The sequence below is a fragment of the Myotis davidii genome, unplaced genomic scaffold (assembly GCF_000327345.1).
Source record: "Myotis davidii unplaced genomic scaffold, ASM32734v1 scaffold591, whole genome shotgun sequence".
Taxonomy (NCBI): Eukaryota; Metazoa; Chordata; class Mammalia; order Chiroptera; family Vespertilionidae; genus Myotis; species Myotis davidii.
In genome coordinates this window covers 1,814,639-1,828,501 of record NW_006284340.1, presented here as the reverse complement: position 1 = coordinate 1,828,501, position 13,863 = coordinate 1,814,639, and the positions used below count along the sequence as shown (strand labels likewise).

Sequence of the window (13,863 nt, the reverse complement as noted above, 5' to 3'; positions counted from 1 at the left end):
GACATGCATTGACTCTGGCTTGCACATTTTGTGGTCAGCCCTGATTCTGACACTTATAACTGTGTGACAAAGCCAATTACTTCACTTCTCTCTGCTTCAGTTTTTCCAACCATAAGATGGGGAAAATGGTATTACTGCCTCAGAAGGATCATGTAATGTACTACTTTTTATAATCAGGGCAAAAAAATGTAGCTGCCCATAACAACAGCAAGATGCCTTTCACCTGTATGAAAAATATGGTCACTGGTGCATGCAACGTTCTGGATTGTGAGAAAGATGTCCGACTGCCGGTTTAGACCCAACATCCCCCGAGGGGTCCCGGATTGCGAGAGGATGCAGGCTGGGCTGAGGGGACCCCCTCAACCCCCGTGCACAAATTTCGTGTACCAGGCCTCTAGTGTATACATAAAAATACATACCGCTCCCTAGCCGGTGACTTCAGTTGGTTAGAGCATCATCCTGTACACCAAGAGGTTGCAGGTTTGATTCCCTGTCAGGCCACATACTAGGATGCAGATCTGATCCCTGGTCAGGGTTTGTACAGGGGGCAACCATCTATGTTTCTCTCTTACATTGATGTTTCTCTCTCTCCCCACTTCCTCTCTCTCTAAAAAAGTCAGTGAGGAACATATCCTTGGGTGAGCATGAAAACAAAACAAACAAAAAACATACACAAACATCTTTATTTTAAAAAGAGAAATAAAATGTTGTTTAGCAGCTGCTTTTTAAAAAAACTTTATAGTATGTCATGTACATCTCTTGAGTGTCATTATGTATAACTAGAGGCCTGGTGCACTCTCTTGTAATCAGGGACCTGTCGGGGGATGTTAGACTGCTGGTTTCAAGCCGATCCCCACAGGCTAGGCTGAGGGACTTCACTGGTGCATGAAACTGTGCACTGGGCCGGTTTCGGCCAGATCCCCACAGGCCAGGCCAAGGGGCCCTGGGCCTCTATAATACGTATAAGTTCTTTGGTTAATCTCTTCCCACCCCCTTGCTTCCCCCTTCCCTCTGAGATTCATCAGTCTGTTCCATGTTTCCATGCCTGTGTGTTGAGCATCTGCCCCCTGGTGGTCAGTGCGCATCATAGCGAACGGTCGAACTGTTGGACATTTAGCATATTAGCCTTTTATATATATAGATACTCAGATTTTCTTAACTGAAAAATAAAGATAGCAATAGATGTTTCATATAGTAATTTTGAAGCTTCCATGAAATTAACAGATAGCATGTGTACTTAGCACAGTAGCTGGCCCATGAGGCACTCTGTGTATTTTGAGTGATTGAAAAAGAATACCCTTCAATCCCCTCCATTCTGCTCTTGGCTATGTTGCCATAGAGGTGAGAAGATAGAGTAAATAGGCAGAGGCCTCTTAAACTCACAGGATGACCCTTAGGGAATGATTTTCTTCCAAATTGTCTTTTCTAAATGTAAAAAATTGTTCATTGAGTTATAAAAAAGGGGGGAGGGGAGAAAACAGTAAATATAGACAACTATTTAAAAATTAAAAATTACCTACAGATAACCAATGTTAACTTTCATTTTAGATTTTATTTGATTTTATTTATTTATTTTTTTAATATATTTTATTGATTTTCTACAGAGAGGAAGGGAGAGAGACAGAGAGCCAGAAACATCGATGAGAGAGAAACATTGATCAGCTGCCTCTTGCACATCTCCTACTGGGGATGTGCCCGCAACCCAGGTACATGCCCTTAATCGGAATCGAACCTGGGACCCTTCAGTCCGCAGGCCGATGCTCCAAACCAGTTTCGGCTAGATTTTATTTTATTGTGCTAAAATATATGTAATGTAAACTTTGTCATTTTAACTGTTTCAAGTGAACAATCCATTAAGCACATTCACATTGTTGTGTAACCATCATTTCTAGACCTTTTTCATCTTTCCAAACTAAATCTCTATACCCATTAAACAATAACTCCCCATTCCTCTCTTCTTCCAGCCGCTTTTTTGATTTCAGAGGGGAAGGGAGAAGGAGAGAGAGAGAGAGATAGAAACATCAATGATGAGAGAGAATCATTGATGGGCTGCTTCCTACACGCCCCCTACTGGGGATCGAGCCTGCAACCTGGGCAGGTGCTCTTGACCGGAATCAAACCCGTGGCCCTTCAGTCCATAGGCCAATGCTCTATCCACTGAGCCAAACCAGCTGGGGCTATAAATGTATCTTTATGCGTTAGTCTGGTTCTTTCCTTTAAGGGAATATCCTAGAAGTTAGTTAATGGGACAAACAGTATGCCATGCTTAAAATTTGGATACATTTTGCCAAATAACCCTTCAGAAAGCCAGTGTCATTTTATACTTCAGTATGAGAGTGCTAGTAGCAATTATTTCTTAATCATCAACTTAGTCATAACTCTCTTGCAGATTGGAAGCATTCTGAAAGTCTTTAGTAGGAACATTAGACATCATTTTATCGGCACTTCCCAGAGTCTGTCTTTTCTTATGAAAAACTGATTCAGTGCGAGAGGCTGTTTCACAGCTGTTCTGAGGCTGATGAAAGAACTACATGATTCTGTATATTTGGGGAAATACTTTTAAGAGTAAAACAGCCGAAACCAGTTTGGGTCAGTGGATAGAGCGTCGGCCTGCGGACTGAAGGGTCCCAGGTTCAATTCCGGTCAGGGGCATGTATCTGGGTTGCGGGCACCTCCCCAGTGGGAGGTGTGCAGGAGGCAGCTGATCGATGTTCCTCTCTCATCGATGTTTCTAGCTCTCTGTCTCTCTCCCTTCCTCTGTAAAAAAATCAATAAAATATATATATTTTTTAAAAAAGAGTAAAACAGGCCTCTTACCTACCAATTCGTCAACACTTCTAATATGCTAATACGCATTATTTATTTTAGGAAGAAGGTGAGCCCATATAGTATGAAGTACTATCCAAATTTATTTGACCACAGACTCATTTCTTTAATTAGCATGTTATGACATTAGCAGTCATACTGAACACATTTTGTGAAATGCTGATCTTGCTCAATTCTTTTATTTTGCAATTTTATGCTTTGTTTACATCAGTGTCTCACTTAAGGTTAGTTATTGGCAAAGCCTGAATTCTGACTTCTAAGATGTTTAAAGGCAATCAGGTAATATATATGGAGTGCATTTTAAGTTATAGAGTGCTATTTAAATGTTTACTATTATCTAGAATCCCAAATCTTTTACTATAATATACTGTACAACTTAAAATACCATGATATATTATTGAATAGGAGTATAAGCAATATGATTCACTATAGGTTTTTAAAATTTATAATCTAAAACATGATGATATGTAGTATAGGTAGTGTCTTGTGGCTTTTAGATTCTCAATCCCCTCTAACAATGCCTTAGAAATACTCTATGTATTTTACTTTCCACAGCATCATCTTAAACTTTGTTTCTTATTTATCCCCAAGTTCTAAAATCAGTGTAATTTTTGTTGTGTGTATTTTATTTGGTGATGAAAAGGAGTGTCTGCATGCTCTGTACAAAAAGCTTCTTCCCAGTGAAGTTGAAAGTAGTTAGATTAAAGTAGCAGTCATCATTCCATACTAAACTCTGTACCCATTAAACAATGACTTCCCATTCTTCCTTCCCTTACCCCAGTAGCTACCACTCTACATTTCTTTTGAAAATACTTATTTTTCTTTAATGTTTATATTGATTTCAGAGAGAGGTAGGGAGAGGGAGATAGAAACATCAATGATGAGAGAGAATCATTGATCGGCTGCCTGCTGCATGTCCCTCCCACCCCCCACCGGGGATCAAGCCCGCAACCCAGGCATGAGCCCTAACTGGGAATTGAACTGTGACCTCCTGGTTCATAGGTTGAACTTAACCACTGAGCCACACTGGCTGGGCACCATTCTTTCTGTCTCTATGAATTTGACTAGGAAATTTAACCATTGTTAAGTACACACATAGTTGGGTAGAAATAAGTAAACTTACTTATTGTATAACTATTACCATTATGCATCTCCAAAACTGTTTCATCATCCCAAACTGAAACTCTTCACTCATTAAGTAATAACTCTTATGCTCCCATTCCCCCCTCCCCGACACCTGGTAACAGCTGTTCTACTTAGTGTCTCTATGAATTTGCCTATTCTATGTACTATATAAGTGTATAATCACAGAATATTTGTCCTTTTCTGGCTGACTTATTTTACTAAATGTAATGTCTAATACCTTAATCTATGTTGTAGCATGTCAGAATGTCTTCCTTTTTAAGGCCAAATAATATTTCATTGTATGTATATACCACTTTTTATTGTTTGTTATACATTCATCAAAGTGTTGAAGGACACTTGGGTTGCTTTTACCTTTTGTCTGTTGTGAATAATGCTGCTATGAACATGGGTTCACAGTATAATTTTTTTATTTTATTTTCCATTTTCTTTTAATTGTTAACCATATATCTATGTTTAAAAAAATTGTTTAGTTGCCATTAAAATGCAGTTCTTTGTTCTTCTTTTTCTAATGTGACAAATATTTTCCCATGCTGCTATTGAGACATATCATCAAGGTGAATAATGCACTAGATGTAGAATCATAAGGTCTGGGCTTATGTCCTATTTCTGCCATTGACCAAGTATCCTTAAGCAAGTAGCCTCCTACATCTCTAGTTATCTCATCATTAAATGAGCATACGCTTCCCACTTCATAAGATGTTTAAAGGCAATCAAGTAATATATATGGAGTGCATTTTAAGTTATAAAGTGCTATTTAAATGTTTACTATTATCTATGTAACTTAGACAACTCTTCTGTTGCAAATGTAGGATAAACTTTAAAAAATTATATAAAGTTTTTCACGGAGTGTTGTGCATAATTTTTGTTTGTTGGTGTCATAATCTCATTAAGATACTCCTATAGGTGAAATCATTCTGAGCCAGAGAATCTGAACAGTCTTATGAATTTGGTTACATAGTTCTTGTCCTAGAGTTTTTCAAAAGGATTGTGTAGTCCATTGTGGCAGTTGATAACATTTTTGGCACCTTTTGGTTTTATCCTTGAAAGACTTCTTTTTATTTTTTTTGTAGGCGTAGAATAGTACTATATACTTATCTTTTTTAATCATTTGATTTAAGAACCATTTATTTTTAATAGCAAATAGGGGATGTTAATGGAAGAAACATCACTTTTCTAAAATGAAAACAGAAGGATGAACTTTATTTTAGATATGAAAAACACATTTTAAAAATAAATCCACTTTTAAATATTCTGTTTTGCACTTGTTATTTTACTGAAATCTAGGTATCTATCAATTACCATTCAGTCTCTTCTATTGAGAATCTGCTTTATAAGAAATTTACTTTATAGGGCTGGATTCACTCACTGGAAATGTTCAGAGCTCACTTCTTGATGAGGAAAAAGTACACTCTGTCTCAGAACGTGACTCTCATCAAGAGAAGAAATCTGAGACCAGTAGCAAACTCTCTGTCAAAGATTATGAACAGACTCTTGACACAGATAGCACTTTGGAGGATCTTTCTGGGCATTCTGTGAGGTAAAGTAATGTATATTTTATACTGTAATCCATTTTAATTAATGTTACAATATTATTGATATTCAATGAATTCATTTAATGAATTTCTGTATTTTATGAATAGATACTGTAGCTTTGTTCATAGCTCTAGTTTTTATATATATTTTAGAGTGTGACCAACTTTCATCTAAACTATTAATAACCTCTCTCCCTCAGGAATTCTATGCCTCTAGCACAACCCACCTTTCTATTCTAAATGCCATTGCCATAGTTGTTTTCTTGGTTTAACCCTTTGACCAAGCAGGTACTTTCCTTGGGGCACTTTGGTAGCTCAGAGTTACCCCCCCACACATCAATTCTAAGAACTTAACTTTATCCAAAGTGTTTTCACAAACTATCTCATTTCCTTTATCTATACCTTTTGCTTCTCAACTGTTTCTTTTACTCTTGTGATAGAACTGCGTAGCATTCTTTTGATCTCATTGTTTATTTTTTCTCTCCTGCTCAACTTATTAGATGACTCAAGCAGATTTTAAAATCTCATTTTTATATTGAATACGGAGTTTGCATACTCTGGTCCCCCCCCCCCCTTGGGTTAAAAGGAGTAATAAAAGAGTAGTTTTTGTCATTTCTTAATTTTTAGTACAAAATTATTTTTTTCTCTTTCAGAGCCATATGTTAATACATTTTTTATAAGACTTGATCTTACCTTTTATATGTGGCTGTAAGTTTTTGCTATTATAGTAGAGGAATTTGCTTCATACTACAATAATGATTCATGGTGTATTTACATTGTAGAGAAAAGAGTTAGTGGCAGTTTAATCCAGAGACTCCTTTTAGGCAGGGTTTGTCTCTAGTTTTGTTCACTACTGTAAATATGAAAATAAGAGGAATGCTCAGAGTACGTTCAGCATAGTGACTATGTTGAATGAATAAATGCCTGAATCATAGCTTTTTAAAGCTGATGTTAATAAAGACAGTAATGTGTGCTATTCTTACGAATTGGTTAGCTGGTTCCTGAAATAGTTTTCTCTTTTCTAATGTTTTTTTTTTTGAAACAAATCTTCTAGTGTCTCCACAGACAAGGGAAGGTCTCAGAAAACTCCAGCTTCTCCACTATCTCCAAGTTCCCAGAAACTGTTGCAGTTTGACCTTCCAGGAACTTCATTAGAAAGATCTAAATCCTCAGTTATAATGCCTCCAACTATAGCAGGATTCAAGCCTAGTGCAGCTTTTCCTGATATGAACATGGCTGCCAGCAGAGCAACTACAGAGATGATGACTTCAACACCAGGCAAGTCGACCTGTGTGGTTGTAATTTTAAAAATAAGGTTACTTATCTTGGGGAAAATGTTTCAGTTAAATTATAGGGAAATGGTTTTTCAACTGGATATGATTACTTTTTAAAGTTTTAAACAGAAACTGTACAGGAAAATATTAAGAAGCATAAGAGATTCAATAGTGGTGATTTTTCCCATCTTGCCAACATTAGTAAAAACACTGAAAAATGTATGTCATGGATGTACTCCTAAGTGTTTATAGGTTTGTATGTAAGTACATACCCATGCATGTGCATACTCCCCCCCTGACCTCTCACCTTACCCCCCCTCCCAAACACACACACACAAGAAGTAACTATTAAAAGACACTGTATTTCTAAGTCACTGTCTTTGTTTTGGGCTCTTAAATTTAGAAATGAATTTTAGAAATCTGAGATGCAATTTAATTTCATGTGAACTTTAACATTTGACAATTGTTATGCCCTCCAGGTTCTAAACGTTTTTCTCCTGCTGGCCTCCAGCATCGTATGGCAGCTGAACTGAGTTACTTGAGTGCCATTGAGGAGTCAGTGCGCCAACTGTCAGATGTAGAAAGAGTTAGAGGCATTTCACTTGCTCAGCAAGAAAGTGTGTCTCTGGCTCAGATTATAAAGGTATTTGTGGGGTTTTCTTCTTTAGCTTTCTTTGTGTGTTTTTCCCCCTCTTTTCTTCGTTAATCTTAAAAAAATAATAATCTTAATGGTGAATTAAAAAAACATAGTAGGTGGTCACTAAGTATTTTGATAAATGATAAATGGTTGTTGTGTTGAGAAAACAGCCCTGGGATTAATGTAGTCACTGAGTTGTAATAGTTTAGTATCTTAGAATTAAAAGTTGATCACTTCTTTATCTTGAAGGCACAGCAGCAGCGCCATGAAAGAGACTTGGCCCTTTTGAAATTAAAGGCTGAACAAGAGACTCTGGAGTGTCAGAGACAGTTAGAAGAAACCCGAAACAAAGCAGCTCAGGTACCTTATTTTGCAGCAAAGTTATTAAACCTAAATTTGTATCTTTGAGATCACTTTAGTATTTTTTTAATTATATAAGTAAAGAAGAGAAGATGTAAAATATGTCCTATGGGTTAATTTCATGTCATTTGATTCTTGTAGCAACCCTGTGAAATTAAGTAGTCAGGATGTAGCCCCAATTTAATAAGTGGAAGCTGAGGTAACTACATGGTAGTTGCTTATCTATAGTCACATCAACTCTTAACCAGTGGAGTTAAGACTTAAACTTCAGCAGTGATTTCTTAAGACTTCAGATTTTAAACCCATTGTTCTTTTGATCTATGAAACAAATTTACAAATTCTGCGACATGACGAAAGTTTTCTTTTCACTCTCTTTTATGCACAGGTCCATGCGGAATCATTACAGCAGGTGGTTAAATCACAACGGGATGTAACTGAAGTCCTACAGGAAGCAACTTGTAAAATAGCTGCTCAGCAGACAGAGACTGCTCGCCTTACCACAGACGCAGCACGCCAAATCTGCGAGGTGAGAGCTACTGAGAACCCTTTTCTTCTTCATTCTTTTTAGTCAGTCTGAATAACTTTGGCCTTTTATTGCAGTGTCTTGTACATTTGATTTTATAGAGGCAGAAAAAAAGATGAACTCTAAATTTTGCCCTTGAGTAAGCTTTTTAAAAAGATATTAATTTTATTGATGAATAATTTACAAAAAAATAACGTACCCATTATAAGGATATAGTTTGATGACTTTTGACAAATATGTAGATACCTGTATCTGTATATTTCTATAGCTTATCTTTCCATCCCTATCAACACTACTATAATCAATATTTCCAACACTCTAAAAAGATCTCCCATGCCCCTTTGCAGTCAGTCCCCAACCTCAGTCCAGGAAGCCACTGGTCTGCTTTGTATGAAGATGTTTCATTTTTACCCGGGGTCGTTAGTGTCTTTTACAGTGTTGTTAGTGCCAAGGACAAAGCTAGAAATAGTTTTTACTCTATATAGGATATCATAACCGATAGATATAGTTTCATTTATTTAAGCAGTTACAATTTAGGATTGCTTGTGAAATGATTGTTATTAATAAGCCATGAACCTTCTACATGTTAGATATTGTGGAATTGTGCAAATAAATATAAAGTAGCATCTCTTTTCTCAGGAAAATTTTAGACAACATTAACAAAGATTTCAAAAACACTTCAGGTCATCAAGACAGTGGTTGAAAAAAATACAAAATGAATAACACACGCAGCAGTGGCAGTAGTGGCTAAGAATAGGGAAAACATACTCATGTTGCTCAGAAAAGACTCAGATAGGAACTAGTAATTGAATTGATTCTTGAAGGAAGATTGAATTTTTGGTTTACTATGGCTCATTATATGACTTAAATGTTTTCTGTCTAATTTGTAGATTGTTATAGCTGGGTGAAACCTTAGAAATCATGTTGTATTTATCTCTTTATTTTTATAAGGAAGCAGTTGAGACTTAAAAAGACTAAATGATTTGCCCATAATATTTATCTGTTACTGCAGAATTTGCTCTCTAAATCCACTGATCTTCCAAGATGCTCTGCTCCCTCTCAGTTCATCACTTTTGGCTTGTGTGTTCATATTTAGATGGCAGAGTTGACTCGAACTCATATATCAGATGCCATTACTGCTTCAGGAGCTCCCCTACCAACACTGTATGACCACCAGCGGATACATGCTTCAGACTTCGTGAAGCAACTGAGGACCAGAGCTGAAACAGATAGGTTAATATTCAGTCATTCTGCAAATATGTCATGAGTATCTGCTGAGTTTCAGGCACTATTGTGGGTGCAGGGAATACAGTTTTGGGCATACAGTCTAGAGCAGGGGTGGGCAAACTTTTTGACTCGAGGGCCACAATGGGTTCGTAAACTGGACCGGAGGGCCAGAACAAAAGCATGGATGGAGTGTTTGTGTGAACTAATATAAATTCAAAGTAAACATCATTACATAAAAGGGTACGGTCTTTTTTTTTTTTTTGTTTTTTTTATTTCAAATGGGCCAGATCCGGCCTGCGGGCCGTAGTTTGCCCACGGCTGACAGAGGAAAAGTAAACCAGCTAGGGGCTGGAGTATGTCTTTTTAATTTTTTTCTGTCAATCTCTGCCTTTTGCTGGGGGAATTGAAATTAGTTACATTTAAAGTAATTACTGATAAAGAATTCTAACTCTCTATCCCTCTCCCTTCCTCTCTGTAAAAAAATCAATACAATATATTAAAAAATAATAAAAGAACTTTCACAGCTGAAAGTTTCACTTAAAGGTTTTATTAAGCCAAAATAGTAGCCAAAAGAGAATACCAAGCCTGGGGTTCAAAGTCTAAACCACCAGCACGTGAGTAGGTAGAAAGCGCTACCATGCCTGCCACATAAATAAGAAGCAGAGGCCCCGGGGTTCTGTGGTACCTACCTATTCTCTCTCAGATGATCTCAGAAATAGCTCATGGATAGAGTGTTTGTGTGAACTAAAATAAATTCAAAGTAAACATCATTACATAAAGGGTACGGTCTTTGTTTTTTTTTTAGTTTTATTCATTTCAAATGGGCCAGATCCGGCCTGCGGGCCGTAGTTTGCCCACGGCTGGTCTAGAGGAAAAGGTAGATGTTATTCAAATAGTCACTTAAGAAATGGTCACTGTAAACTGAGGTATGTGTTATGAAAGAAAGGATCGTTGTCTCTGAGATACATAACAAAGGAATTTGAATAGCCTGTGGGTACAAGGAGGTCAGAGAAAGTTTTCCTGAAGAAGTAAAGCTTATGGTAAGATACAGTGGATGAAAAGGAGTTGGTGTTGTAAAGGAGGTAAAGAATATACAGGTCAATACATGTAAAGGTAGCAAGAGAAAAGGAAGGAAGACCAATGGGATTAGAGGCAGAGAGCAAAGGGGAGAATGGTAGATGATGCAGGGATCGGATCATGGTAGGGCCTTGCAGACCGTAAGGATTTTGTTTATTCTAGAGCAGTGAAAAGTCATTAGAAAGTGTTTTAGGCAGGGCTGGGTAATGTGATCATGTTTTGTGTGTGTCTTCTTTCTTTTACATCACATTTTGACTGTCTCTAATTTATAGATTTTAAGTCTATTCACATTAGTTGATACTTGGGGTGATTTTTGCTTATTTCTCATAATAAAAAAGAAAAAGCTCTTTTTAAAAAAAAATCCTCATCTGAGGAGTGATGATATTTTTTTTCATTGACTTAGAGAGAAAAGGGAGAGCATAAATGAATGCCTTCGAATACTTTGTAAGTTATTTCATAATTCCTGTTCATTCAAGGTTTTATCTAATAATGTTGAGCAGTATTAAAATCTTGCTCCTATTAGAGACTTTAAATGTTGAACAAGTTTTGTTTTGTTTTTGTAGGAAAAGTCAATCTGTTTCACTCTCTCACAATAATGAAGGAACCCCTGACTCAAAGCATCAGAAGTATTCTTCATATGATAGTTATTCTGAGTCTTCAAGATACAAGAATCATGATAGAAGGTGAAAAGAGGGTTTTGTTTTAACGTTTGTGAGTTTATTTGAACCAGACTAACAATTGCCAGGAGACAAAGTCTCAACGCATTGAGATAATGTATCAGAGAATGGCAGTTTGCACCATATTTTGTACATTCTGAAAAGAGTTTGATGTAGTAAAGTATGATAAGTAGCTGATAGTTGCTTTTTTTTTTACTTCTCAATTTCACTTATTTAAATGAAAGTTTTACCTTCCCCATTTAATTTGCTGATTTGTAAAACAGTTGTTTCATGTAACAATATAGTTGCCATTCCTTGAGAACCTATATTATATAAGCACTGTATAAATTTGTTTTTTTTATACTTTATCTTTCATCCAGGTTACCCTAATGTTAACATTTTACTTATATTTGCTTTAGCAAGTAGAACTTTTAAAGAAGGCGATAGAGGTCAACACCATCTAAGGTCATAGATAGTCTATTGGATTTGGCAATTAGAGTTTAGGTAGAGGTTAGAAGAGTAGTTCCAGTAGAGTAGTCGGGGTTGAAGCAGACTGTGGTAAATCGTGATATTGATGAAAAGTAAGGAGGTGGAAATACCAAGTAGAAGCCTCTTTTCCCAGTAGCTTGGGTCTTTCTTTGTAATATTGTTGTTGTTTTTTAATTGATTTCACAGAGAAAAGCAGTGGGAGAGATAGAGATAAACATCACTAGAGAGAGAGAGAGAGAGAGAGAGAAGATAGATAGATAGATAGATAGATAGATAGATAGATAGATAGAGAATATGATTGATCAACTGCCTCCTACACTCTCCACACTGGGGATCAAGCCTGCAACCTTGGCATGTGCCTGATCGGGATTCAGACTGTGACTTCCTGGTTCATAGGTTGACGCTCAACCACTGAGCCATGCAGGCTGGGCCAGTAGCTTGGTTTTAAAATGAAAGGAAATATGAGTGTGAGAGCCTTAGAATAGTGGTTGTCCAGTATGACTATTTAAATGTGAAACCTTCCTCTCTCCTATTCATCCTTTCTAAAAGTTTCTTCTCGGGCTTATGTCTACTTATTATTTTTATGCTTTATATTACATCTTTTATCATTTTGTATCTTGATCATAACCCCCGTTCTTTAGCCAGATAAGTTTACTTTGAAGTTATCCTTATTTTGTTGCCTTCTTTGTTTGTTTCTATAATATTCATAAACAGAAGTAGTAGTGGTAGCAGCCGTCAAGAAAGTCCTTCAGTTCCATCTTCTAAGGAAAATGAGAAGAAACTTCATGGTGGAAAGACGGAGAGTTCTATTGATGAACAGGTTCAGACTGCTGCGGATGATTCTCTACAAAGTGACAGTGTACCATCTCTTCCTGATGAGAAAGGTAACTTCCTTGCACATATATGTGTAATTATTTGTTTTGGGAGGCTTCTGGAACCCTTTGAGATATTTTTGTACATTTTATAATGAAAATAATATCTAGATATAGCTGTCTATAATTATGACAGCCTTAGGTCTAGGTACCCAGAAGTGAGGTGCTGCCATAACAAATACTAAAAATGTGGTCATGCCTTCAGAATTGGCTAATGAGTAAAGGTTAGAAGTTTTGAGGTACATCCTAGAAAAAGCCTATATTGCCTTTTGCAGACCTATTGGTAGGAATATGGACATTAAAGGTGATTCTGATGAGCCCAGCTGGCATGGCTCAGTGGCTCAGTGTAGACCTATGAACCAGGAGATCACGGTTCGATTCCCAGTCAAGGCACATGCCCAGGTTGTGGGCTTGATCCCCAGTGGGGGGCATGAAGGAGGCAGTCGATCAATGATTGTCATCATTGATGTTGCTATCTCTCTCCCTCTCTCTTCTCTGAAATCAATAAAAATTCTTTTTTTAAAAGAAGAAATAAAAAGGAAGCTAAAAGTGATGAACTTGGAGGAGAAACCCAGATGGCAGCATAGGTAAACACCGGAAATTGCTGCCTCACACAACAACTTCAAAAATACAACTAAAAGACAAAACGGACATCATCCAAAACCACAGGAAGACTGGCTGAGTGGAAATTTTACAACTAGAAGGAAAGAGAAAAGCACACTGGGACTCAGAGGAGGTGTGGAAGTAAAGTGCAGAGGTACCAAGGCTCATGTGGAAAGGATTGGCAAATGAGGACACGGTTGTCTTTTTCAATCGGGAGGGAGTCTCAAGCTCCAGACAGCTCTGAATTCTAGTTCCAGGCGAATCTTTGGGGACCCAGACTCATACAGGGAGAAACTGGACTGTCTGGCATCAGTCGGAACTTGAGGGCAGCTTTCTCTCAGAGATGCTTGCAGTGATTACCGGGACACTGAGATTCGGGGCCTCTTAGGGTAGGACTGAGAAGCAGACATCGCTGCTTGCTCCGCCCTGTTGATCCCCTGAGACCCTGCCCCATCCAAGCTGTGCGCAGAGGCTTTTGTATATGAAAGGCCTGGCCCTTTGCAATCTAAAAAGTACCTAACAAACTGCAGCTGGGTCAGAGAGACCCAGAACCTCCACAAGAAGGCCCAAGGACCCACAGCAGCTTGCATTGCTTCACAGCTGCGCCTCATCTGGGCACCTCCAAAACCCAAACATGCTGC

At 37.5% G+C, this 13,863-nt stretch overlaps 1 protein-coding gene across 5 annotated transcripts in view; it reads left to right on the top strand.

The window, feature by feature from the left end:
• CEP350 (centrosomal protein 350kDa) overlaps positions 1-13,863 on the top strand; it is a 128,204-nt gene that overhangs the window by 61,739 nt on the left and 52,602 nt on the right. For all 5 annotated transcript variants that reach the window (XM_015570073.1, XM_006754495.2, XM_006754496.2 and 2 more), the window contains 8 exons: positions 5,323-5,509; positions 6,559-6,782; positions 7,258-7,421; positions 7,665-7,775; positions 8,161-8,301; positions 9,395-9,531; positions 11,166-11,285; positions 12,462-12,631. In XM_015570073.1, coding sequence (XP_015425559.1) covers positions 5,323-5,509; positions 6,559-6,782; positions 7,258-7,421; positions 7,665-7,775; positions 8,161-8,301; positions 9,395-9,531; positions 11,166-11,285; positions 12,462-12,631 — 1,254 coding nt within the window. The remainder of the gene's footprint in view (positions 1-5,322; positions 5,510-6,558; positions 6,783-7,257; positions 7,422-7,664; positions 7,776-8,160; positions 8,302-9,394; positions 9,532-11,165; positions 11,286-12,461; positions 12,632-13,863) is intronic.